Source organism: Anomaloglossus baeobatrachus, chromosome 8, assembly GCF_048569485.1.
Source record: "Anomaloglossus baeobatrachus isolate aAnoBae1 chromosome 8, aAnoBae1.hap1, whole genome shotgun sequence".
NCBI lineage: Eukaryota > Metazoa > Chordata > Amphibia > Anura > Aromobatidae > Anomaloglossus > Anomaloglossus baeobatrachus.
Window position 1 is genome coordinate 203,820,096 of NC_134360.1, and position 24,016 is coordinate 203,844,111.

At 53.1% G+C, this 24,016-nt stretch overlaps 1 protein-coding gene across 3 annotated transcripts in view; it reads right to left on the reverse strand.

The window, feature by feature from the left end:
• Positions 1-655: 655 nt before the first annotated feature.
• Positions 656-24,016, reverse strand: part of LOC142249404 (uncharacterized) — a 126,585-nt gene continuing 103,224 nt past the window's right edge. For 2 of the 3 annotated variants that reach the window (XM_075321055.1, XM_075321054.1), the window contains 3 exons: positions 19,138-19,185; positions 8,829-8,948; positions 656-796 (listed from right to left, as the gene is read on the reverse strand). In XM_075321055.1, the coding sequence (XP_075177170.1) occupies positions 8,865-8,948; positions 19,138-19,185 (132 nt within the window). In that variant the 3' untranslated portion in view covers positions 656-796; positions 8,829-8,864. The remainder of the gene's footprint in view (positions 797-8,828; positions 8,949-19,137; positions 19,186-24,016) is intronic. The other variant, XM_075321056.1, reaches the window with a different exon arrangement.

A 24,016-nucleotide genomic window follows, 5' to 3' on the forward strand; every position in this document is an offset into this window, starting at 1 on the left:
ATCCAATCACAATTCAGTACCATGTACTGTAGGTTTTAATACTCTCCAAAGTTACAACAGTAAATGTAATGATGTCCGTCTGAGGCTTGGTGAATACTGCACCTGTATGCCTATCCTTCAGTGTATGTGTAAGGGCAGAGTCATACTAGTGTATGGCATCCGATGCGAGAGCATCGGTTGCAATATGCTAATGACCCTCGGCTTCTGCTCTGCTGCGAGCGTGAAACAAGTGTAAGGTGACTGTGATCTGATTTTGAGATTGGATCACAGCTGCGGAGGAGAACGAGACAGTAATCCTCCCATCTCCTCCATTGTCAGCCTGTGCGTATATTGCACTGCACTCAGATGTCATGCGAGTGCAGTCCGATGATTCACTCACACCCATAGAGTTTTATGGGTTCAAGTGATCAGACTCGCAGACACTCGCATTATGGTACGATTTTTTCCTCAGTCCGATCAGGGCTGAGGAAAAATTCACAGATCTGAGCTGCAGCACTGTCCTACATGGGGCCAAGAGCAATGCGACATTTTCTCGCATTGCACTCGTGTGACTCATACACCAGTGTGACTTTGCCCTAAGAAGCTTTTCCAGATGCCACTATTCACCAGATCTCAGGCTGACAATAAGTACAGGTTATTAAAAAGCACACAAATATTTAGATTTCCAAATGATTTATTGATTGACTGAAACATAAGATTTATAGCAAGTATTGTGGATCATAATTAAAATAAAAATCAATTGTTTTGTTCTTTTTCTTCATGCTTTCTTTTATTCTACTGTTTGTGTCCAATGACCCTAAAAAAAAATGATAAGCCTGCATTAATTTAAGAAATACTACAGAAATACGGATACACGGCTGACATCAATCTTTGGATTACAAATTGTGAAATCTGTTTTGAATATCCGCAGTATAAATTCACGGAGTGTTCATGTCAAATCCACAGTGTCAATCAATTTACCCTGCAGGTTTTCTCCATAGTATAGATGATATTTCATACTGTGATTTGCAGCACATTTTCCATCTGCAAAATCTGGATAGAAATAGACACTGTGCATCTGACCTGTGTAGACATTGCCTAAATAAACTTTGCAGGGAGATGCAGAATCCATAGCAAGTGTTGAAAATGAGAACTGGTGACATCTAGTGATGAAAGAGCATGCTCTCACTGCTCGTTACTCGATCCAGCATCGGCTTGTAGCAAGTAGAATGGAAGTCAATAGGAAACTCAAGCAGTAGTGAGCATGCTCAGTCATCACTAGTGACAATACATATGTTTAATTATATAAATGCCACTGTCAATCTCTGATAGAGGCATTTCAATCGCATGATCACTGGGCACATGATGTTGTCCATGATACTATGAGCATTCTGCTTGACCTAAATGTGCTACCATGGCCTGCAGCGTCTCCGGACTTGTCTCCCATCGAGCACGTCTGGGACTCCATTGGTTAACAAGAGCAAAGGCAGGTGCCAGCAGTGGACCTTGATGATTTTCCCAAGTGCAGTGTGGTAGAACATTCCTTAGACAGCCTTTAACCCCTTCACCACTGGGCGAATTTTGTTTTTTACTTCCTTTCTTCCGAAAGCCATAACTTTTTTATTTTTCATTCAATATTGCCATATGAAGAGGTTTTTTTGTGAGATGAGTTGTACTTTTGAATGACACCATTCGTTTTACCATACATGTACTGGAAACCAGAAGAAAAAATCCAAATGTGCAGAAATAGGGAAAAATGGGAAATTGCACAATGGTTTTGTTTTTTTTATTCACCATGTTAACTATATGGTAAAACTGATGTGTCGGTATGATGCCTCACGTCAGTATGAGTTTGTAGATACCAAACATGTATACTTCTACTTTTATCCAAGTACTGAAAATAAAATAATCAGTTTGTCCAAAAAACGAACTGCACTTTTGTTGCCATTTTCCCAGACCCATAGAGTTGTCATTTTTTAGGATCTGTGGCTCAGTGACAGCATATTTTTTGTGTCTTGATCTGGCGTCTTTAATTATACCATTTTTGTGTTGATGTAGTGTGTTGATCGCCTGTTATTGCTTTTTAATGAAATGTTGCGGTGGCCGAAAAACGTAATATTGACGTTTGGAATTTTCTTTCTTGACACGCCATGCACTGATCAGATTGATTGATTTGATATTTTGATAGATCAGACATTTCTGAATGCAGCAATGCCAAATATGTATATTTTTTTCTTTGTTTAATTGTTTTATTTTCAATGGGATAAAAGGAGGGTGTTACTTGAGAGGACAGTTAGAGCCAAAGATAATAAAAGCTCTAACGTCTCCCAAGGTGGTAAGGCTACAGATGGATGACCGGACGAATAACACAGCTTCAGAGAAAATGAAAACACACTAAGCGGTGTTAACTGCACACTCGCCGAAAACAGGACCTCCCTTGTTAACTGCACAAGGAGGATCCAGAAGGTGACTGTCCGTGTAGGAACGTAGCACACCAAGACAGAAGGTGCAGCTCAGTTGACATCACTGAGCTGCCACTGAAGGACTGGATTGGTGGAGGAGAAGCGGAGTGACTGACCCTAACAGTACCTCACCACATTATCTTGGCGTGAGGGTTACCGACGCCTAACCTTGTCTACTGCTTCCAGACTGTAATGGCGCTAATGCTGCAGTATGGCTGCACAGCTCTGAACCACTCCACAGAGCATATGTGACTCGCCCACCCCAGGGCTATGGGACACCCGGTGCCGGGCCGGACTAGTCCGGTGGTAGTCAGTGGTGGCTGGGCCCGGCGCCGTGGCCCTGGTGGGTGTCAGTAGAATATGTGGCTGATTTAAAGTTTGTGTTCGTGACGCCACCTGTGGTATGCGGCTAATAGGCCGCCGCTGCTGTATGAGGCCTCCGGGGGATGTTATAGCAGCAATGGTGGTACTGCTCCCCACAGGTGGAGCGGTGTCCCGGGGCACAGTTGGTGCTTGTGAGTGTCTATGCAGATGAAATGACAGAGGCAACTCCAAGGGTGCAGTTCAAGTTCTTTACTCACAGTTCATATCGAGGCAGCAGGACCCTTGGACTGCTGGAATCTCTGTCAGGGACCTCCGCCTTCTGGGTGATTCAGGGCGTGAAATCCGGTGCCCTTCTCTTAGTGTCTCCTTCTCTGCTGTCTTCACTAGCCTTGCCTTAGTTAAGATGAACCTGGCTTGGCCTCCACTGCAGCCTCCAGGCTGGGGGGTCACCTGTCGGCTGATTACCCCTTTTCTGAAGGTCTGCTATGGGTTCTGGCCCTGGGAGCTTGCAACGTCCCTGGGCCTCGGTTTTTACTGTTTGGAGATTGTCTTTGCACTCCTCCAGTCTCTAGGGACCGTCCCCTGTCGCAGCTTAATCACTCCACCGATGTCAATGTGGAACAGGCCCCCGCAGCCCGCAGCTACCCGTAGCTGCCTCTAGGCCCTCGGCTTCGGTACCTAACAAGGACTGCTCGTGGTACCTGCAGGACTACCCGCGGCCCTGCGACCCTGTCTTTCCTTCTTTCCTTTCTCCTCTTCCTTGCCTGCCTCCGGCAGACCTCCTCCTCCCTCCTTTCTCTCGTTCTTCTCCTCCAACTACATGCTCACTCCTTACTCTCTCACTCCCTGAGGTAAACTGAAACTAACTTGACCTTCCTTTCTCTATCTGCTCTCTGGTGGCTCCTCCCACCTCCCCAGTTGCTAAGCTACCACCCTATGGGAGCAGGGATGGGTCTTACAGCCCCTCTCAGCATGCAGCATGGGAGGGTTGCCTGCCACTTTCCCTGGTCCCAGTATGCACCTAACAATGGGTGTAGTGTGGATTTACCAGGGGACCGGAGTTCACTCTCTTCCTCTCCCAGAATGGGGCATCACACCGCTGATGGGGTGCAATTACCTGTGGCGACGGAAGCCTCAGGGGTGCCACACTCCCCCACAGCAAATCCCAGCACGTCCTCGGGCTGTAAAACAACAAAAACATGTGAAGAAACTGCAAAACATTTTTGTATGCAAAACATGAAACAATAAAACATTTCTTCCCTTTATGGGAGGCACATATCGGTAAATGTTGCGAACTTCTTATAAAGAAACTATGTGTGCACTTTCAGTTCATTGCACAGTTTGGGCACATCCCCCATAATTCTGGTAGGGGGCACAACAGGTGCAACTATATACATTTTCGGCTACAACAAGTCCAGTAGCCCGACAGTTCGTTTCTTTCAATCAACAATGGGACAGAATCAACCAGCCATTAAGTCCAATGGCCTGGTTACATAAGACACATACACATTCACCGGGGTCCACATTCCAGTTCAGTGGCCCGGTAACACATAAACATGGGGGGGGTGACGTCTTCAAAAAGCATGAGGGGCAGTAACACAAGGGACTTCTTCAAAAAGAATGAGGGGCTATGTACAGTTCAGCTGCTTCTTACTTCTTTACATGTAGGGATTCTTCTCCGGCTCCCCACCTGGCAGCAGGTAGACAGCGGTCAGCACAGTCTGCGTCTCCTGCGTGGCTGTAGCAGGCCTGCTGCAAGATGCTGCGGCCTGGGCCTGCTCTGAGGTAGTGCTGCTGGCTTGCATAGGGTTACTGGCTGGCGCGAGGCTGCTGGCTTGCAGGGGGTTACCAGCCATACGGCGCCACTCTGGCTCTTCTGGGGCTGCCTCCTTGTCTTGGCGGGTCGCGCCTGGCATGGCGGCGGCCTGGGTTGGAGTCGCTGCTGCGGTGTGGATGGGCGTCGCTCCGGCGGTGAGATCTTGGCGTGCCGCACCTGGCGTAGCTGCGGCCCGGATCGGCGTCGCCGTGCCGGGCGTCCCTCCAGGGACCGCGGGCATGGCAGCGGGGGTTGGGGCTCTCGCGCCAGCAGGGGCATTAAATGACTCACCCCTCAGTTGCATCTCCGGTGTTCTGGTGGTCGCTGTCCTGCTGCAGGGTGCTGGTATCGGAGCTGCGGTCGTGGCACGCGCGCCTGCAGGAGGACCGGGCAGGAACCCCACCCGGCAATCCGGGTTCCGCCGGCTGGGGGTGTCACTCTCTTTACCCGGCTCTGCAGCGGCTGCTGGATCTTCTCCGCTCTCCAGGACAAAGGACACAACCCGGTTCTGAGGTGCGTGTCCCGGCCCGGCCACTCCTCCTCTGGCCGCTCGTTGCTCGGCGTCCATCCTTTTAGCTTCTTCACGCGCCATCTTTTCTTCCTCCGCCTTCTATGGCGGGCACCGCTTCGCGCGCTTTTCTTGGACAAGGTGGGCGGGGCTTCTCTTCGCGCCCTTTCTTCTTGCACGCCCCCCTTCTTCCCACTCTCAGCAGCGCTAATGGCAGCGGTTTCTCAGTAAAGTACACAGTCTGTCACACGGTTCTTCAGGCGCACAGTACCCGGTGTGACCGGGCACGAAATCCTGTTCGTGATGCCAAAATTGACTCGCCCACCCCAGGGCTATGGGACACCCGGTGCCGGGCCGGACTAGTCCGGTGGTAGTCAGTGGTGGCTGGGCCCGGCTCCGTGGCCCTGGTGGGTGTCAGTAGAATATGTGGCTGATTTAAAGTTTGTGTTCGTGACGCCACCTGTGGTATGCGGCTAATAGGCCGCCGCTGCTGTATGAGGCCTCCGGGGGATGTTATAGCAGCAATGGTGGTACTGCTCCCCACAGGTGGAGCGGTGTCCCGGGGCACAGTTGGTGCTTGTGAGTGTCTATGCAGATGAAATGACAGAGGCAACTCCAAGGGTGCAGTTCAAGTTCTTTACTCACAGTTCATATCGAGGCAGCAGGACCCTTGGACTGCTGGAATCTCTGTCAGGGACCTCCGCCTTCTGGGTGATTCAGGGCGTGAAATCCGGTGCCCTTCTCTTAGTGTCTCCTTCTCTGCTGTCTTCACTAGCCTTGCCTTAGTTAAGATGAACCTGGCTTGGCCTCCACTGCAGCCTCCAGGCTGGGGGGTCACCTGTCGGCTGATTACCCCTTTTCTGAAAGTCTGCTATGGGTTCTGGCCCTGGGAGCTTGCAACGTCCCTGGGCCTCGGTTTTTACTGTTTGGAGATTGTCTTTGCACTCCTCCAGTCTCTAGGGACCATCCCCTGTCGCAGCTTAATCACTCCACCGATGTCAATGTGGAACAGGCCCCCGCAGCCCGCAGCTACCCGTAGCTGCCTCTAGGCCCTCGGCTTCGGTACCTAACAAGGACTGCTCGTGGTACCTGCAGGACTACCCGCGGCCCTGCGACCCTGTCTTTCCTTCTTTCCTTTCTCCTCTTCCTTGCCTGCCTCCGGCAGACCTCCTCCTCCCTCCTTTCTCTCGTTCTTCTCCTCCAACTACATGCTCACTCCTTACTCTCTCACTCCCTGAGGTAAACTGAAACTAACTTGACCTTCCTTTCTCTATCTGCTCTCTGGTGGCTCCTCCCACCTCCCCAGTTGCTAAGCTACCACCCTATGGGAGCAGGGATGGGTCTTACAGCCCCTCTCAGCATGCAGCATGGGAGGGTTGCCTGCCACTTTCCCTGGTCCCAGTATGCACCTAACAATGGGTGTAGTGTGGATTTACCAGGGGACCGGAGTTCACTCTCTTCCTCTCCCAGAATGGGGCATCACACCGCTGATGGGGTGCAATGACCTGTGGCGACGGAAGCCTCAGGGGCGCCACATATGCGATGCACATGTGACGCACTGGCAAAACCAGGTAGTCACAGATAGGCCCCTGCACAACACCCTTCCATCACTTAGGAAACACACAGCCGACCTGAAAGCCTAGTCACCCCCCCTTAGGGAAAGATAGACACACCAGTGGGTGGGACCAGGTGGTTGGACACGCCCACCCAGGGGTCTAGACAGCCCGGGGCGGGAAAATGTGTAGTCTAGTCAGAAACTTAGTTAGTTCAAGTGGAGAGGAGTGTGGGCTGGAGCTAAGTGTATCTCCAGCAGAGGAAGTTCAAGTTGGACGGTGCCAGGGTAGGAGCCCTGGTGCCTTTGGCTAGGTGACAGACGGTGGTCTCCATCAGCAGGAGACGGGAAGATGGCTCGGCAGAACCGAGGTGGACCAGGACAGGGTTGTAGCCCACCGGTACCGACACGGGGAACCGACCCGAAAACTGGATCACAAAGGGGGGTACTCGGACCCTGAAGCCAGGACCAGAAACCAGCGGCCTGGTTAATTAACCGATTGAGGCCAGGATTCTAGGTCCTGTCCCACCCAAAGTTCCTCATAGAAGACAACAGCCCACCGATAGGGATAAGAGGTCACCGCCAGGGCCTATAGATCCCACGGGCCAGCATCTGCAGGCACGGCTCCTTAGGCCACATCCAGCCAGCGGCGGACTCCTGAGTTTCAGACTAGGAAGTCCACCTACACAAAGTCAGTGCAGAGGAAAAGGATAGAGACCACCAGCCCGGGTGGGGGAGCCGAATGCAACCAGCTGCGGTGCCGGCCACGAGCACCTTAGTTTACCAAAGACTCGTGTGATTCATTGACTGTGAGTAATAAAACATCCCCTTGCTGTCGCTATACCCTGCACAAGACACTGGGTCCCGGGGCAACCATCCCTACGCACGGAGGGGTTAACATCCAGTTGCCGCTACATCTCCCCCGGGTGCCCCATAACCGCAGCGGTGGTGTCCCAACTCACCACACACCGTGGGTGGCGTCACGAACTTAATACGGCCTAGCCCGTACATCTACGTCCCCCTTTTCATACGGCATGTCCATGAGACTCCCGGGTCTGGAGACCCTCAAGCCACCCCTCTTAGAAGGTCCGGACCCGAGCAGCGGCGGCTGCTGGCACGGGGGCGGCACACACGCGCAGCCATGTGCGTCATATGCCCAGATGGCAATGGTGCCCGCAGTGGCCAATCAGAGACCGTAACATCACCAATGATGGCATCAACGACCAATCAGAGGCCGCCACGTCACTGAACAGGGACTTAGCCTCAAAACTTACAACAATCCTGGACACCTGACGCCTAGCAGCCAGGCGCCTGGAGTGGTGGACAGGTGGCGTAGGAGAGCCAGCAGGCACCACAGCAGGGAATGAAAATGGAGCAGGAGCAGTTCAAGATTCAGGAGAACCCTGAACCGTAACAGAGTGGTTTCAACTTTTAGGGTTTTTTAGCTTTTCAAACTTTTTTTAACTTTTGTTTAATGATTATACTAGTCCTCCTAGGGGACTTTCTGACTTCACAGTCTAAGCACTTGTGCTGATCAGAGCTATGCTGCACCATCACTCTGAACAGCGAAAATGCAGTGTTATTGTGAGTGCAGACGCTCTGTCGGCTTCCACAGGAAGTCATGGTAGCATCAGGGGTCATCAGCTGATCCCGTGCTACCATGGCAACACCATAGCATCCTGTGATCACGTCACAGGGCCAACGATGGCGGTGGGGCCTTCGTGGTCCTCACTGCAGCCCTTTAAATTGCGCTGTCAGAGTTTGACAGCGCAATCTAACGGGTTAACAGATGCGGGTGGATCTGAGATCCACCCACGCATGTTAACCGCACATCTCTGCAGATCAGATCAGCAGACAGGTGCGGGGAATACAATGGGCTCGCCACTGGAGCCTGCGGTAACCGGAGAGAGGCGACCAAAGACGTATCAGTACATCCTTCGTCATGAAGGGGTTAACAACCTCATTGATAGCAGCAGAGGTTGTAAGTGCAGGGATTTCAACATGAGGCGCTCATACTCAACTCTGAATAAATTGAGATGGTTTGATGATTTTTGTAATTCCACTACTTTTCCTTCTAGCTACTGTAACTTCAATGATGGAAATGTATAATTGCTTAATATAAGGATGTGTTTCACTTTCATTTTCAGCATTTTAGTATATTCTGAAACATATTTTATTACGGCTTACCAGGTTTCTTTGCTAAGTAGGATTAGATCCTAACTTTTAAAGAGACTTCCAAGGAAGAATACCGCCTTCAGTGCCTTCACCAACAATGCCACCTCCAGTGCCACCACTGGCAATATTGCGCTAAATACAAAAAAGACATCTGAAACCAGGAGCAAATATTTATGGAAAGCAATGAAAAGACAATTATAAGATACACTAGAAGGTGGCCCGATTCTACGCATCGGATATTCTAGAATTTACGTATTGTGTAGTTCATGTATGATTTTTGTTATATATATAGATGTTGTTGTGTGTAGTTACCAAGTATTTGTGTAGGGCGCTGTACATGTTCTGGGTGTTGTCTGGGTGTGGCGGGGGGTGAGAGCGGTGTTGTATGTGTGTTGCGTTGTTTGTGGAGCGCTGTGTGTCTGTAGCGTTGTGTGTGTGTTGCACGGTTTGTGTGTGTGTGTGGTGTGTTTTGGGGGGAGGTATGATTTGTGCAATGTGTGTGTTGTGCGGTATGTGCGTATATTTGTGTGTGCCGCGGTGTTTGTGTGTTGGGTGTTGTGTGTGTGCAGCGTTGTCTGTGTGTGTGGGTGTCTGTGTAGGGCAGTTGTTTGTGGTTCCCAGTGTGTGTGTGTGTGTGTGTGTGTGTGTGTGTGTGTGTACTTCCCATCGTGCTCCATCCCCCATGCAGCGCACTCCCCATCGTGCTCCATCCCCCATGCAGCGCACTCCCCATCGTGCTCCATCCCCTATGCTGCGCACCCCCCATCGTGCTCCATCTCCCATGCTGTGCACTCCCAAACGTGCTCCATCCGCCATGCTGCGCACTCCCAAACGTGCTCCATCCACCATGCTGCGCACTCCCAAACGTGCTCCATCCGCCATGCTGCGCACTCCCAAACGTGCTCCATCCGCCATGCTGCGCACTCCCAAACGTGCTCCATCCGCCATGCTGCGCACTCCCAAACGTGCTCCATCTGCCATGCTGCGCACTCCCAAACGTGCTCCATCCGCCATGCTGCGCACTCCCAAATGTGCTCCATCCGCCATGCTGCGCACTCCCAAACGTGCTCCATCCGCCATGCTGCGCACTCCCAAACGTGCTCCATCCGCCATGCTGCGCACTCCCAAACGTGCTCCATCCGCCATGCTGCGCACTCCCAAACGTGCTCCATCCGCCATGCTGCGCACTCCCAAACGTGGTCCATACGCCATGCTGCGCACTCCCAAACGTGGTCCATACGCCATGCTGCGCACTCCCAAACGTGCTCCATCCGCCATGCTGCGCACTCCCAAACGTGCTCCATCCGCCATGCTGCGCACTCCCAAACGTGCTCCATCCCCCTTGCTGCGCACCCCCCATCGTGCTCCCTCCCCCATGCTGCACCAGCATCAGCCTCTCTATCCGCAGCATCAGCCTCTCTGCCCGCAGCATCAGCCTCTCTCCTCCCAGCATCAGCCTCTCTACCCGCAGCATCAGCCTCTCTCCTCCCAGCATCAGCCTCTCTGTCCCCAGCATCAGCCTCTCTGTCCCCAGCATCAGCCTCTCTGTCCCCAGCATCAGCCTCTCTCATCCCAGCATCAGCCTCTCTCCTCCCAGCATCAGCCTTTTCTGTCCCCAGCATCAGCCTCTCTCCTCCCAGCATCAGCCTTTTCTGTCCCTAGCATCAGCCTCTCTCCTCCCAGCATCAGCCTCTCTCCTCCCAGCCTACCCCAGCCTCAGCCTCCCCCAGCATCAGCCTCTCTCCTCCCAGCATCAGCCTCTCTCCTCCCAGCATCAGCCTCTCTCCTCCCAGCATCAGCCTCTCTCCTCCCAGCATCAGCCTTTTCTGTCCCCAGCATCAGCCTCTCTCCTCCCAGCCTACCCCAGCCTCAGCCTCCCCCAGCCTCAGCCTCTCTCCTCCCAGCATCAGCCTCTCTCCTCCCAGCCTCCCCCAGCCTCAGCCTCCCCCAGCATCAGCCTCTCTCCTCCCAGCATCAGCCTCTCTCCTCCCAGCCTACCCCAGCATCAGCCTCTCTCCTCCCAGCATCAGCCTTTTCGGTCCCCAGCATCAGCCTCTCTCCTCCCAGCCTACCCCAGCCTCCCCCAGCATCAGCCTCTCTTCTCTCAGCCTCCTCCAGCACGCCGTGCTCCTCTGCCGACACTCACAGATCCGATCGCATACACTCACACACACCCGATCGCATACACTCACACACACCCGATCGCATACACTCACACACACCCGATCGCATACACTCACACACCCCCGATCGCATACACTCACACACACACACATTGACGATATTGCACATATGCGCTCATACTCACAACATCCGGAGATACCACATGCTTCTGGCCATGTGATCCTCCGGCAGGTCCTGGAAGCTCACAGCACAGTATCGCCGCCGAGAAGCAAGCGATATCCCAGGATGTTGTGAGTATGTGGATGCGATGTGATGTGTGTGTGAGGTGTGTGTGATCTGATGTGTGTGTGTGTGTATGTGTGCGTGTGTGTATGTTCCGCCGCTGCAGGACCTTGATGCGCTGGTAACTATGCTACCATGGTTACCAGCGTATCTCGTCCCCCGCTCGCACGGGAGCCCACACCAGCATACGCCGGCCAGCCCCAGCAATGCGAGGGTATGTGTCGGCTGGTTTGGCGGCGTACGCTGATGTGGGCTCCCAGGGGTACAGTACTCACCTGGTAGTCGTGGCTCCGTTACCGTGTCGGTTCGGGGAATGCGTGGGGGGCGGGGCCAGAGCTAGTGTGCATTGCGTGAGGGGGGCGGGGCGTGGCCGAGTTGCCAATGCCTGCAGGGTGCCGGGGCAAGAGGCCAATCTGTGGGGGGGAGGAGCCTGGGCGAGCGGCCGGCCAATCCGTGTGGGGGCGCAGCCTGGGCGAGCGGCCAATCCGTGTGGGGGGGCGGGGCCATGGCGAGCCCAGCGGCCAATCAGCTTTGTGTCACCGTAAGGACACAATTTTGGAGCAAGACAGACAGACAGACAGAATAAGGCAATTATATATATAGATAGTAGCAATTTTTCACAAAAATCAAGTTTCCTTTGATTTCCAACAATTAATTTTTCTGCAGAAGCTTTTCAAGACAGAGAAGCAAAGTTCTGACAATTTCTACATTACCTCTAATTTATAGCAATAATGAGCCATTCAGGGACAGATTACAAGTTAGGGAATTACATTTACAGCAACTCCATAACATTTACCTATTACAAAGATTACTTCCTATTTGTATAATTTTGGCTGATAGGGAAAAAAATTTGTATAAAATTCTCCCCAACACAGATGTCTTCAAATAATAGGCAATTAATAATGTGATCACAGAAAACCTGCATGATATACAACGGTTCAAATTCATCAACGTATTTTTGACAGAAATCAGGCGTGTTACATTAAAGGGAACCTATCAGCAGATTTGGGGCCTATAAGCTGTGGCCACCACCAGTGGGCTCTTATATACAGCATTCTAACATGGTAATACTCACCTAACGGTCGGTGCGGAGGAGTTGGGTCGTATGGGCGTCTCCATTCTCCGGTGCCGGCGCCTCCTCTTTCGGCCATATTTGTTCTCCTTCTTCTGAAGCCTGGGTGCATGACGCGTCTGACATCATTCACACTCGCCGGCATTGAGGTCCTGTGCAGGTGCACTTTGATCTGCCCTGAGTATTGTAGTGCACCTGTGTGGGACTGGCGAGTGTGTATGACGTAGGACGAGTCATGCACACAAGTTTCAGACGGAGAATATATGACCCAACTCCACCGCAGCGACCGTTTAAGTATTATAAAAAATGTTTACGTTCTCCACAGCAGCCTGGGTTCCTATATAAAGCATGTTAGAATGCTGTATATAAGAGCCCACTAATGGTGGCTGCAGCTTATAGGCCCCAAATCTGCTGACAGGTTCCCTTCAAGTCATAAAATATTTGCACAACTCAAGTTTGCTCATAAATGTTGCAACCTTTGGTGTTTTCATACACGTTTTCTCAAGTTCCACTAAAATGGACAGAGATAGGGCGGGATGGGGACGTAACACCAAAGCTTGTCTACTTCATGATGAGCTGTGGTGCTCCTTAAACCAGAAATCTTACTCCAATCCCTGACTGGAGTAAGATTTGGGGTGAGGCCCACTGAGGCACTCATCACTTTTCAGACAAGCCCTATTCATTAAGAGGCATATAACTCTTAATGAATCAGGAGCACCAGACTCCACCATGCCCCTTATCAAGACTGATGTTGTTTATTGGACTATGTCAGAAAGTGAACGGAGACACATAACTGATAATTCCCAGTGGTTAATGAAGTCATAGATTTCTGGGAGGAATTACTAAAGAATGGCAGAATTCAGAGTTCTGAGAAAAAGTCTTCCGCGTTGTTATACCGTATTTTTCGGATTATAATACGCACTTTTCCTCCCAAAAATTTTGGAGAAAAATGAGGGGATGCGTCTTTTAATCCGAATGTAGCTTACCGGGGGTGGTGGAGAGGGGTGTGAGGTAGCGTCGTCGGCTGCGCTGCAGAAGACACGGGATCCAGGCACCAAGGTTCACAACACACGGTTTATTATCCAAAGAAAAAGTCCACAATAGTACATATGTGCCTTTCCGGCAGAGAACTCAGGGAGATGTGATCACTCCCTCACACCCGGCACACCTGCCCTCGTTCCTGAATCTATTTAACCCTTCCTTCAGCCTGTAGGGAAACAGCATTAACCCTATAGTGGATTATCATGGAGTGAGCACAACCGGGGCGAGACATACCGGCCGTCATAGATAACCCCGGTCACAGTCTCACATACCCCCCCCCCTCAGTTCAAGCGTGCGGGGTTGAACTCCTGCCATCAAACACGGGCCGCGGGACAAGGCATCGGCGTTGCCCTGCAACCTACCGGCCCGGTGTTCAACCGTAAACCGGAAGTTCTGCAGAGAAAGGAACCACCGGGTAACCCGGGCATTCCGTTCCTTGGCGGACCTCATCCAGACCAGTGGAGAGTGATCCGTCACCAAGCGAAACTGACGTCCCAGCAGGTAATAGCGTAGGGACTCCAAGGCCCACTTGATCGCCAGGCACTCCTTCTCCACTACGCTATAATTCCGCTCGGGAGGGGTGAGCTTCCTACTTAAGAAGGTGACGGGGTGTTCCTCCCCCTGAACCACCTGAGACAGCACTGCCCCCAGGCCGACCTCCGAGGCGTCAGTCTGTACTATGAACTCCTTCCGGAAATCAGGGTTGACCAGAACGGGCTGTCCGCACAGGACCTCCTTCAGGGCCCGGAAGGAGTCCTCGGCCTGCGGAGTCCAGCGCACCATGACGGACTTCTTGCCTTTGAGAAGGTCCGTCAAGGGGGCTGATAGTCCCGCAAAATCTTTTACAAACCTCCTGTAGTACCCCACGATACCCAGGAAGGCCCTAACCTGCTTCGTGGTCAGGGGTCTAGGCCACTTCTAGATCGCCTCGACCTTGTTAATTTGGGGCTTAATCACTCCTTGGCCTATCACGTAGCCCAAGTAGCGGGCTTCCGTGAGTCCCAATGCACATTTCTTGGGATTGGCTGTCAATCCGGCTGTTCGAAGCGCGTCCACCACCGCTTGTACCTGTTCCAAGTGAGTCTGCCAATCGGAGCTGTAAATAATGATGTCATCCAGGTACGCTGATGCATACGCCTGGTGGGGTTCCAGCACTAAGTCCATCAACCTCTGGAACGTGGCCGGAGCGCCATGTAACCCAAAAGGCAAGACAACATAGTGGAAGAGACCCTCCGGCGTAACAAAAGCGGTTTTCTCCTTGGCGGACTCCGTTAGTGGCACCTGCCAGTACCCCTTGGTCAGGTCGAGCGTGGTAAAATATCGCGCCTGTCCCAGCCTATCAATCAGCTCATCCACCCGGGGCATGGGGTAGAGATCAAACTTGGATATTTCGTTCAATCTCCTAAAGTCATTGCAGAACCTTAAGGAGCCATCGGGTTTTGGTATTAGGACAATCGGACTAGCCCATTCACTCCGGGATTTTTCAATGACCCCCAGGCGTAACATTGTCTTTACTTCCTCCGATATGGCTTGTCGTCGAGCCTCCGGTACCCGGTATGACTTCAGGCGTACCTTCAGGTCGGGCTCGGTGACAATATCATGTCGTATCAGACTGGTCCTACCGGGCAGCTCAGAGAAGACATCGGGGTTCTGCTGAACCAACCGTCTGGCCTCTCGCCTCTGTTGCTTGGTGAGGGCTTCTCCAATCCTTACTTCCGGTTCGTCCTCTCCGGAGGTCGCTGGAGCCGGATGTGAACGACCCGAAGAGGAGGGAGGTGGGGAAAAAACAGCCATCAGGCTTTCCCGTTCCTGCCAAGGTTTTAATAGGTTGACATGGTATATTTGTTCAGGTTTCCGCCTACCGGGCTGCAATACTTTATAGTTAACCACCCCGACTCTTTCCTTTATCTCGTAGGGGCCTTGCCACTGAGCCAGGAATTTACTCTCCGCCGTGGGGATTAATACCAACACCCGATCCCCGGGTTTAAAGGTCCGCACGGTGGCTTGTCTATTGTAGCGGCCGCTTTGCGCGGCCTGAGCCTCCTGTAAATGCTCCGTCACAATTGGCATGACCGCGCTTATGCGGTTCTGCATACCCAAAATGTGTTCAATCACACTTTTATGGGGGGTGGGCTCCTGCTCCCAGGTTTCTTTTGCCAGGTCCAACAATCCCCGGGGATGTCGCCCGTATAACAATTCAAAAGGCGAAAACCCCGTGGATGCCTGTGGCACCTCTCGTATGGCAAACATCAAATAGGGAAGCATCATATCCCAGTCTTTCCCGTCTTTGGAAATCACCCTTTTGAGCATGGTTTTCAGGGTTTTATTGAATCGTTCCACTAAACCATCCGTCTGAGGATGATACACAGACGTACGCAACTGCTTGATCTGGAGTAGCCGGCATAGCTCTTTGGTCACTTTAGACATGAATGGGGTCCCCTGATCCGTAAGGATCTCCTTGGGCAACCCCACCCGGCAGAACACAGCAAACAACTCCCGAGCTATAAGCTTGGCTGCAGTATGTCTGAGAGGTATCGCCTCGGGATACCGGGTGGCATAGTCAACGATCACTAGGATATGCTGGTGCCCTCGAGCAGACTTTACGAGGGGCCCCACCAGATCCATCCCTATCCGTTCAAAAGGGACTTCTATAATGGGTAACGGTACCAACGGACTGCGAAAGTGGGTCAGGGGCGCGGTAAGCTGACACTCCGGGCAGGTTTCGCAGAACCGTTTTACCTCCCCAAAGACCCCGGGCCAATAGAACCTTTGCAATATTCGCTCCTGCGTTTTCTTGACCCCTAGGTGACCACTCATCAGGTGTTTATGAGCCAAGTCGAGGACCCGCCGGCGATACGGCTGGGGCACCACCAACTGCTCTACCCCTACGCCCCGTATTTCATCTACCCGGTAGAGTAAATCCTGCTTAAGAGCGAAATGGGGGTATCTTACCTGGGCACCAGGCAGCTGTGCCACCCCGTCAACTACTGTCACCCGACTCCGGGCATGTATTAATGTAGGGTCCTGGAGTTGGGCTGTCCCAAACGTATCCGGGGACGCCTCCAACTCCGGGATGGGCTCGACCGTCTCAGCCTCTCCTGCCAATACCTCTAGGGGCGACCTATCAGGTTCACATCCTGTCCCTATCATGGGGACCCCTACGGCAGGCGTCCCGGATTCAGGATTGTAGGGCTCAGGTCCCGGACTGACCAATATCTGAGGGGACTTAGGAGGTCCCTTCCATAAAGTCCAAAAATAGGGCAGATCCCTTCCTAGGATCACATCATAGGGAAGAGTATTAATAAGTCCCACCTCATGTTGCACCTGACCGCAAGGTGCTATGATGGTGACTATCCCCGTGGGATAGTCTCGGCGGTCCCCATGTATGCAAACCACCCCCACGGTACGTCCTGTGGCCTTTACTTTAGCCCTTAGGGTTGATCGCACAAGGGTCACTAAGCTTCCGGAATCCAACAAGCCTGTAACCGGACATCTATTCACCTGAATTTGGCACAAGTGGGGCTCAGTCTCTGGGTAGACCAGGTCAGCGGTACACACCACCTGAGCATACATTGAACCCCGCCGGGTAACCCCACAATCCATGGGCTCCGTGGTGAGTGGACACTGGGCTTCTATATGTCCCACCCGCTGGCACCGCCAACATCTAATAGGGAAGGACACCCCCTTGACGAGTTGTCGTTTAGGGTACATAGTTTTCCGGACCTCAGGGACGGAGGGTGCGGCCTCAGATGGGACGGTAGCGGACTCCCGCACCGGTGTCCGCGGTGGGTCCTTGGCCCTAGGCTTGGAGGTGCCGGACCGACGGGCGGTACGCAAAGTCTCAGTGTCTCGTATCAAGTCCTGCGTAGCCACATGCCGCTCTACCAGGGACACTAATTGGTCCAGGGTACTCGGGTCACCCTGTCCGACCCACCGTTGAACGGTGACGGGTAAAGTGCGCACAAAACGATCCACTACTACCCTTTCCACCATTTGCGCCGGGCTCAGAGTGTCAGGCTGCAACCACTTTTTTACAAGATGTAACAAGTCATAGGCCTGGGAGCGTACGGGTTTGGCTTCCTCAAAGAACCACTGATTTACCCGCTGAGCCCGTACATAGGTATTCACCCCCAACCGAGCCAGTATTTCGGCTTTCAGGGTCACATAGTCAATGGCGTCCTCGGTACAGAGGTCCAGGTATGCTTTTTGGGGTTCCCCCGTCAGATAGGGTGACAATACCTCAGCCCACTGCGGGGTCGGCAGCTTTTCCCGCTCGGCCACCCGTTCAAACACCGCCAGGAACGCTTCCACATCATCACCCGAGGTCATCTTTTGCAACGCTTGTCTCACCGCTTTCCGGACGCTGCCGTCGTCACCCGGTCCCTGGGTTGTTGCTGCCGGTCCGGCACGGATCGACTTGGCCAGGAGAGCCATCTGTTCTTGGTGCCTTTTTTCCTGCAATTGCAAGGCTTGCTGCTGACGTGCATTGGCCTGATCCATCTGTTCTTGGAATTTTTTTTCCTGCACTTGCAAGGATTGGAGCAGGTGTGCATTGGTCTGTTGCTGCTGTGCATTAGCCTGTTGCTGCTGTGCATTAGCCTGTTGCTGCTGTGCATTAGCCTGAGCCAAATGCTTTAGTATGTCCTCCATGGCGTCGCCGGGTTTGGGCTGTAGTATAGCCGCTCGAATCCAGGACATGCGCAGCTGGGTCACCAGGGATGGATGCTACACCTCACCGGCTGTCATGCCCGCATTCTCCACCATATGTGAGGTAGCGTCGTCGGCTGCGCTGCAGAAGACACGGGATCCAGGCACCAAGGTTCACAGCACACGGTTTATTATCCAAAGAAAAAGTCCACAATAGTACATATGTGCCTTTCCGGCAGAGAACTCAGGGAGATGTGATCACTCCCTCACACCCGGCACACCTGCCCTCGTTCCTGAATCTATTTAACCCTTCCTTCAGCCTGTAGGGAAACAGCATTAACCCTATAGTGGATTATCATGGAGTGAGCACAACCGGGGCGAGACATACCGGCCGTCATAGATAACCCCGGTCACAGTCTCACATAGGTCACAGGAGATGCTGTTGGCTGTGCCGCATGGGCCGCCATTCTGAAAATGTCGACAGTGCGGGCTTCAAATAATGGCGTCTGGAGTCAGCATGTGTGCAGATGGGGCTCTTGTCTCAAGATCTCATCTGCGCACACGCCTCTTCCGGCCCATTGATTTCCCTGCAGCGGACTTAAGGAAATCAGCGCCCGTAGATGAGATCTCGGCTTGTCATTGAGCTGAGAGCTCCATTTGCGCACGCACTGACTTCTGGCCCTATTTCTTTGAAGCCCGCACCACCGACAGTTTCTGGATAGTCCTCCTGCCTCACAGCACTCGCAGCGAGCATCTGGGACACCTGCTGCATCGCCCACAGCATTGCTTTACTCCAGCACTGCCTCTGACTCCTGTGACCCCGCTGCACCACTGCTGCCGCCCCTCTCTCATAAGGTAACACCAGATTATAAGACGGATCCTATATTTTTCCCCCTTTTTTCTTCTTTAAATTTGGGGGGGCGTCTTATAATCCGGTGCGTCTTATAAAATGAAAAGTACGGTATTATGCGGAGCACAGGTAATACAAAAAAAACAGGCAGCTGACATTATTAGAAAGTAATTGTTCTTTAGTCTTTTATTTTGTACAATCCTAATTTCTATATTTAATTATTATAGTGATGGTAAAAGAGGGAAAACAAATATAACAGAAAATTAGCTTTGAAATGGTGACAAATTGTATAAAATAACACTTACCAAACTGCATCCAAGTACTCCTGCTGGGACTTTATCCTGAAGAGCACCCTGTAGTAAAATAACATTGTATGATGCTCATATTATACCCATTTCTAGGTAAATTATTATTTTTTTATGCTTTAATCTGTGCACCATAATGAAAATGTAAAATTTAATTATTCAGCTAAATACTTCTGAGCAAGTTATACATAGAGATGAGCGAGTACCGTAATATTCGTAATCGCTATACTCGTAACGAATACTTTGTAATATTTGTGTATTCGTTCCGAATAGCGACTACAATGCAAGTCAATGGGAAATGTGAGTAATTTTCTGCTGGACCCAACAGAGGTCTGACGGTCTGAGGAAAAGGCTGAAATGCATGTGTGAAGCCCCACAGGTGTAGTGTCGGTGCATTACCTTCAGGGACTCCACTCGGCTGGATCTCGTCACAGGTAGGGAATCTTCTATTTGTCGTGACGCCACTCTCAGAATTGCGGTCAGTGGGGACCGCCACTGCAGGTTGAGGGACGCCTGGGGCTGATGGTGAGTGCAGTTAGTTGGAATAGCCTCCTGAGAGTGAGGCAAGCCCCAGGGCCCTGTGTAGGTGCGTAGTACCACAAGGCGCAGAATAACTCCACACACGCAGAATGTCTTTCAGGGGTTTTACTCACTTCAGATGGCAGGGTGAGTAACCCGGGCGTAGCTGGGATGAACCAGGCTGGAACCAGGTATCCTTCAGGCTGACTTCTGATGGTGACTACCAACTCGCCTTCCTTAGCCCTTGGTGGTTTGGGGTAACCCCGACTTTTAGTCCCTATGGGGGTTACCCAGGGAAGTTGCTGAAGCCTCTCTCCCCTTCGTTTGCCGTTTGCTTGTTGCCTGGGCCAGATCACTCCAGCTGCTTGCCTCCTGTGAACTGTGGGCCCTAACTGTGGCTACGTGGCTGCGGCTTTTAGGTGTTGTGGTGTGGGCTTTGAGGGCCCCACACCGGCAGGTTTAGCAGGGAAAGGTGGATCTATCCCCGCTCCGGGATCTGCCGCCCGTTTGGGCCTGGTTCTCCCTAGCAGTCTCCTTACTTCCCACTCTGTGCTCTTCTCTCTAGCTGAGATGGGTTTCGGGTAGCCCTCCTAGGTGACCGTTCTCCCCCGTCGGTAGCCACTGCGCGGACGCTGTCAGACTACAGCAGCCCAGGGGAAGGGGTCAGCTCTCCTCGGAGCTCCCTGGACTCTGCTCTGAACCGGCTCACATCTGGGACCTTCACTGCTGCTCCTGTCTGAGCTCCACTTCCATGCTCCTCACTCCTCCACCCTCTGCTGCAGACTGTTTACTCCTCCTTCTCTTTTCCCTTTTGTGCCTGCCTACGCCACCTAGCAACCAGACTCTCTTACCACACCCCTTGAGAGGAGATGGAGGCTTTTGGCCCCCTCCACTATTCCAGTGGAGGTGAAGGCTTTTCCCCCTCCTGGGATCCCCAGGGGTCCTCTCAAAGGTACATGTGTGAGACCTGATCACTATGCGCCTGTGTAGTCACACCTCGGTCAGCCTTCTGGATTACCTGTATTGTACTGTCCCCAGCATGGGTGCAGTACTCAGTGGTGCCTGACCAGGTCAGGGGCGCCACATTCCCCCTTAGTTATCACCAGCACGTCCTCGGGCTGCAAGACAACATTTTAAAATGCATAAAACATTAAAACATGTAAAACATTTTTAAAAGCACCAGGTGCCATACATCACCACCCTCCACCCACAAGTCCGTTAACCCACCCAAAACCCTCTCACGTTGGCCGCGCCTTCAGCCACTTCTGGCAGGATGTAGAGGCGGCTTTCATGGGCTGGTGGTCTCAGGGTATACCTGGCCTGGTGGATCCGCGCCTTCAGCCTCTTCTGGCAGGATGTAGAGGCGGCCTCCACAGTTGGTGCTGACCAGGTACCCTCTTTGTGGTGGAGAGCCAGGCCCCATAAACAGGCATGCTCTCTGGTTGCAGGTAAGCCAAGGCCCTATATACGGACGTGCCCCCTGGTTGCAGACGAGCCAAGCCCCTAAACAGGCTGGCTCTGGTGGTGGTGGTGCCCTCTGGTGTAACTATTTACACTGCGGGAGTTTGTGGCTATAGCCAGTTCATAGCCTTAAGGTTCATTTCTCACATTAGTTTATGTGGGCACATTCTTAAACTTGTAAAACGTTGCAAAACAAACTTTTCAAACTGGTAACTTGCTTTACTTCTTTCTGTACTTTATGTGGATTCCTCCTCACCAGGGCTTGGGCCTGTAGGGCTGCGGCACCTGTTGGTTTCTCCATCTTGGTCATCAATGGGTTCCTTTTCTTTTCTTTCCTCTGTATCTTCTGTATCTGTTTCTTTCTCTGTATCTGTTTCTTTTTCTGTAGGACATGGTGTTACGTCTAGTGCATACCAGCCTCTTTCTCCTTGATGCATTGTAAATTGCACTGTGTCTCCCATTCTTAGGTTTCTTCCAGGATGTCCTCTGGGCAAATGAGCTCTCACGTCTCTTCTATTGACAAAAATGCCTTCCTTTATACCAGGTGCAACGATGAATCCGTATCCTGACTTCAGGCTAAAGTCTTCCACAATTCCTCTACAAAGGGGTCCTCTGACCTGTGCTTTGGCTCTTCTCAGGAACCGTTTTTCTTGTAGGTCTCGGGCCGTGACTTCTCTCTGCTCTGGGGATGGCGGTGCAGGGAAAGACTGGGTTCTGCTACGGCGCCGTGTCTTGCGGACTGGATTCTGCGAGGTACAGCTTACCAGCTCCCAGGTGAGGCTTTTAGGCAAATCTTCTTCAGCAGACGGTGTCAGGTCTTCTTCATCCCAGCGGGAATAGGGCAACATCTCCGGCTCTGGGCATGGATCCACTGCTGGTGGCTCCTGAGTCAGCTCCTCAGCTTCCTTCCCTCCCCTCCCCCTTAGTTCTTCTGAGCACTCCTTTGGTGGCAGTGCTGGGGATGGACTTTCTTCAGCAGGCCCAGGCGGGGGACTCTTTGGCATAGTTGCTGCAGGGGTTGCCGGAATCCTCTTGGGGGTGTGCGGAGGGAGCATGTATTGATCCACCAACCATTGTGGAAACTTGGCCTCCATGTCAGCCTTCAGCTGCCAGTATGCGGAGTCTTCACCTATCAGGGATTTCCTTGCAGGGACCTCCTCGGGCTGGGGAGCGGTGTCTGCTCTGGCCTTGCAGGCCGGGGTTAATGATGATGCAATCTTATCTTGGCGGGCCGCGCCTGGCATGGCGGCGGCCTGGTCTTGGCGGGCCGCGCCCTGCATGGCGGCGGCCTGGGTCGGCGTCGCTGTTGCAGTGGGCTCTGTGCAGGCTGAGCTGGCCGTCGCTGCAGCAGTCTGGGCTTGGCGGGCCGCGCCTGGCGTGGCTGCGGCCTGGTTCAGCACCTCACTTGCGGCGCGGACGAGCGTTGCTGCGGCGGTGGGGTCTTGGCGGGCCGGGCCTAGCAGGGCGGCGGCCTGGGTCAGCGTTACGCCTACGGCGCGGATGAGGGTCGCGGTGGCAGCCGGTTCTTTGCGGGCCGGGCAGGGCATCGCTGCAGGGACCGGGTCTTGGTGGGCCGAGCAGGGCATCGCTGCAGGGACCGGGTCTTGGTGGGCCGAGCAGGGCATCGCTGCGGCGGCCTGGGCTTGGCGGGCCGCACCTGGCGTGGCTGCGGCCTGGCTCAGCGTCGCCGCGCCGGGCGCCTCTTCAGGGACCGCGGGCGTGGCAGCAGGGGTCGGGGCACTCGTGCTGGCAGGGGTAACACTGGACTCACCCATCGGTGGCAGCATCGGGGTCTGAGTCGTTGCCACTCGGTCTGGCGCTCGGCGCGCGGCTCTCCCTTCATAGGCCTGAACCGCGGCAGCCATCTCCAGAAGTTCCATGCGTTCTTCTCTGATCTGCTCCACGACCCGGGTCTCCAGTCGGTCGCAGAACTGGGCCAGCTCCCGATACCACCAGGCAGCGGAGCCCGGTTCTGGGTTTCTGCGGTCAGACGCCATTTCTTCTGCGCCCTCTTCTGCACGATTTCCCAGCAGTGGACTCGTCGTTGCCTCTAGTAGCAAGCTGTTCAGTTTCCGCTCTGCCTCTCTGGACGCTTCCGCTCTCTTCACAAGCGAGGTCAGAACTCTGCAGGGGATCTCTGGGTAGCCACACCTCTTCGTGGGCGGTAACTTCTCCCAGCGCGGGCTGCTGTTGTTTTTCAGCGCGCTTTTCATGGTGGCAATATGGCGGCGCTTCCAATTTTCCAAGCGGACCGCCCAGGCACATGGTCACCTGTCTGAACAGGTCTAGTCCTTATCCTGTTCGTGACGCCAGATGTGAAGCCCCACAGGTGTAGTGTCGGTGCATTACCTTCAGGGACTCCACTCGGCTGGATCTCGTCACAGGTAGGGAATCTTCTATTTGTCGTGACGCCACTCTCAGAATTGCGGTCAGTGGGGACCGCCACTGCAGGTTGAGGGACGCCTGGGGCTGATGGTGAGTGCAGTTAGTTGGAATAGCCTCCTGAGAGTGAGGCAAGCCCCAGGGCCCTGTGTAGGTGCGTAGTACCACAAGGCGCAGAATAACTCCACACACGCAGAATGTCTTTCAGGGGTTTTACTCACTTCAGATGGCAGGGTGAGTAACCCGGGCGTAGCTGGGATGAACCAGGCTGGAACCAGGTATCCTTCAGGCTGACTTCTGATGGTGACTACCAACTCGCCTTCCTTAGCCCTTGGTGGTTTGGGGTAACCCCGACTTTTAGTCCCTATGGGGGTTACCCAGGGAAGTTGCTGAAGCCTCTCTCCCCTTCGTTTGCCGTTTGCTTGTTGCCTGGGCCAGATCACTCCAGCTGCTTGCCTCCTGTGAACTGTGGGCCCTAACTGTGGCTACGTGGCTGCGGCTTTTAGGTGTTGTGGTG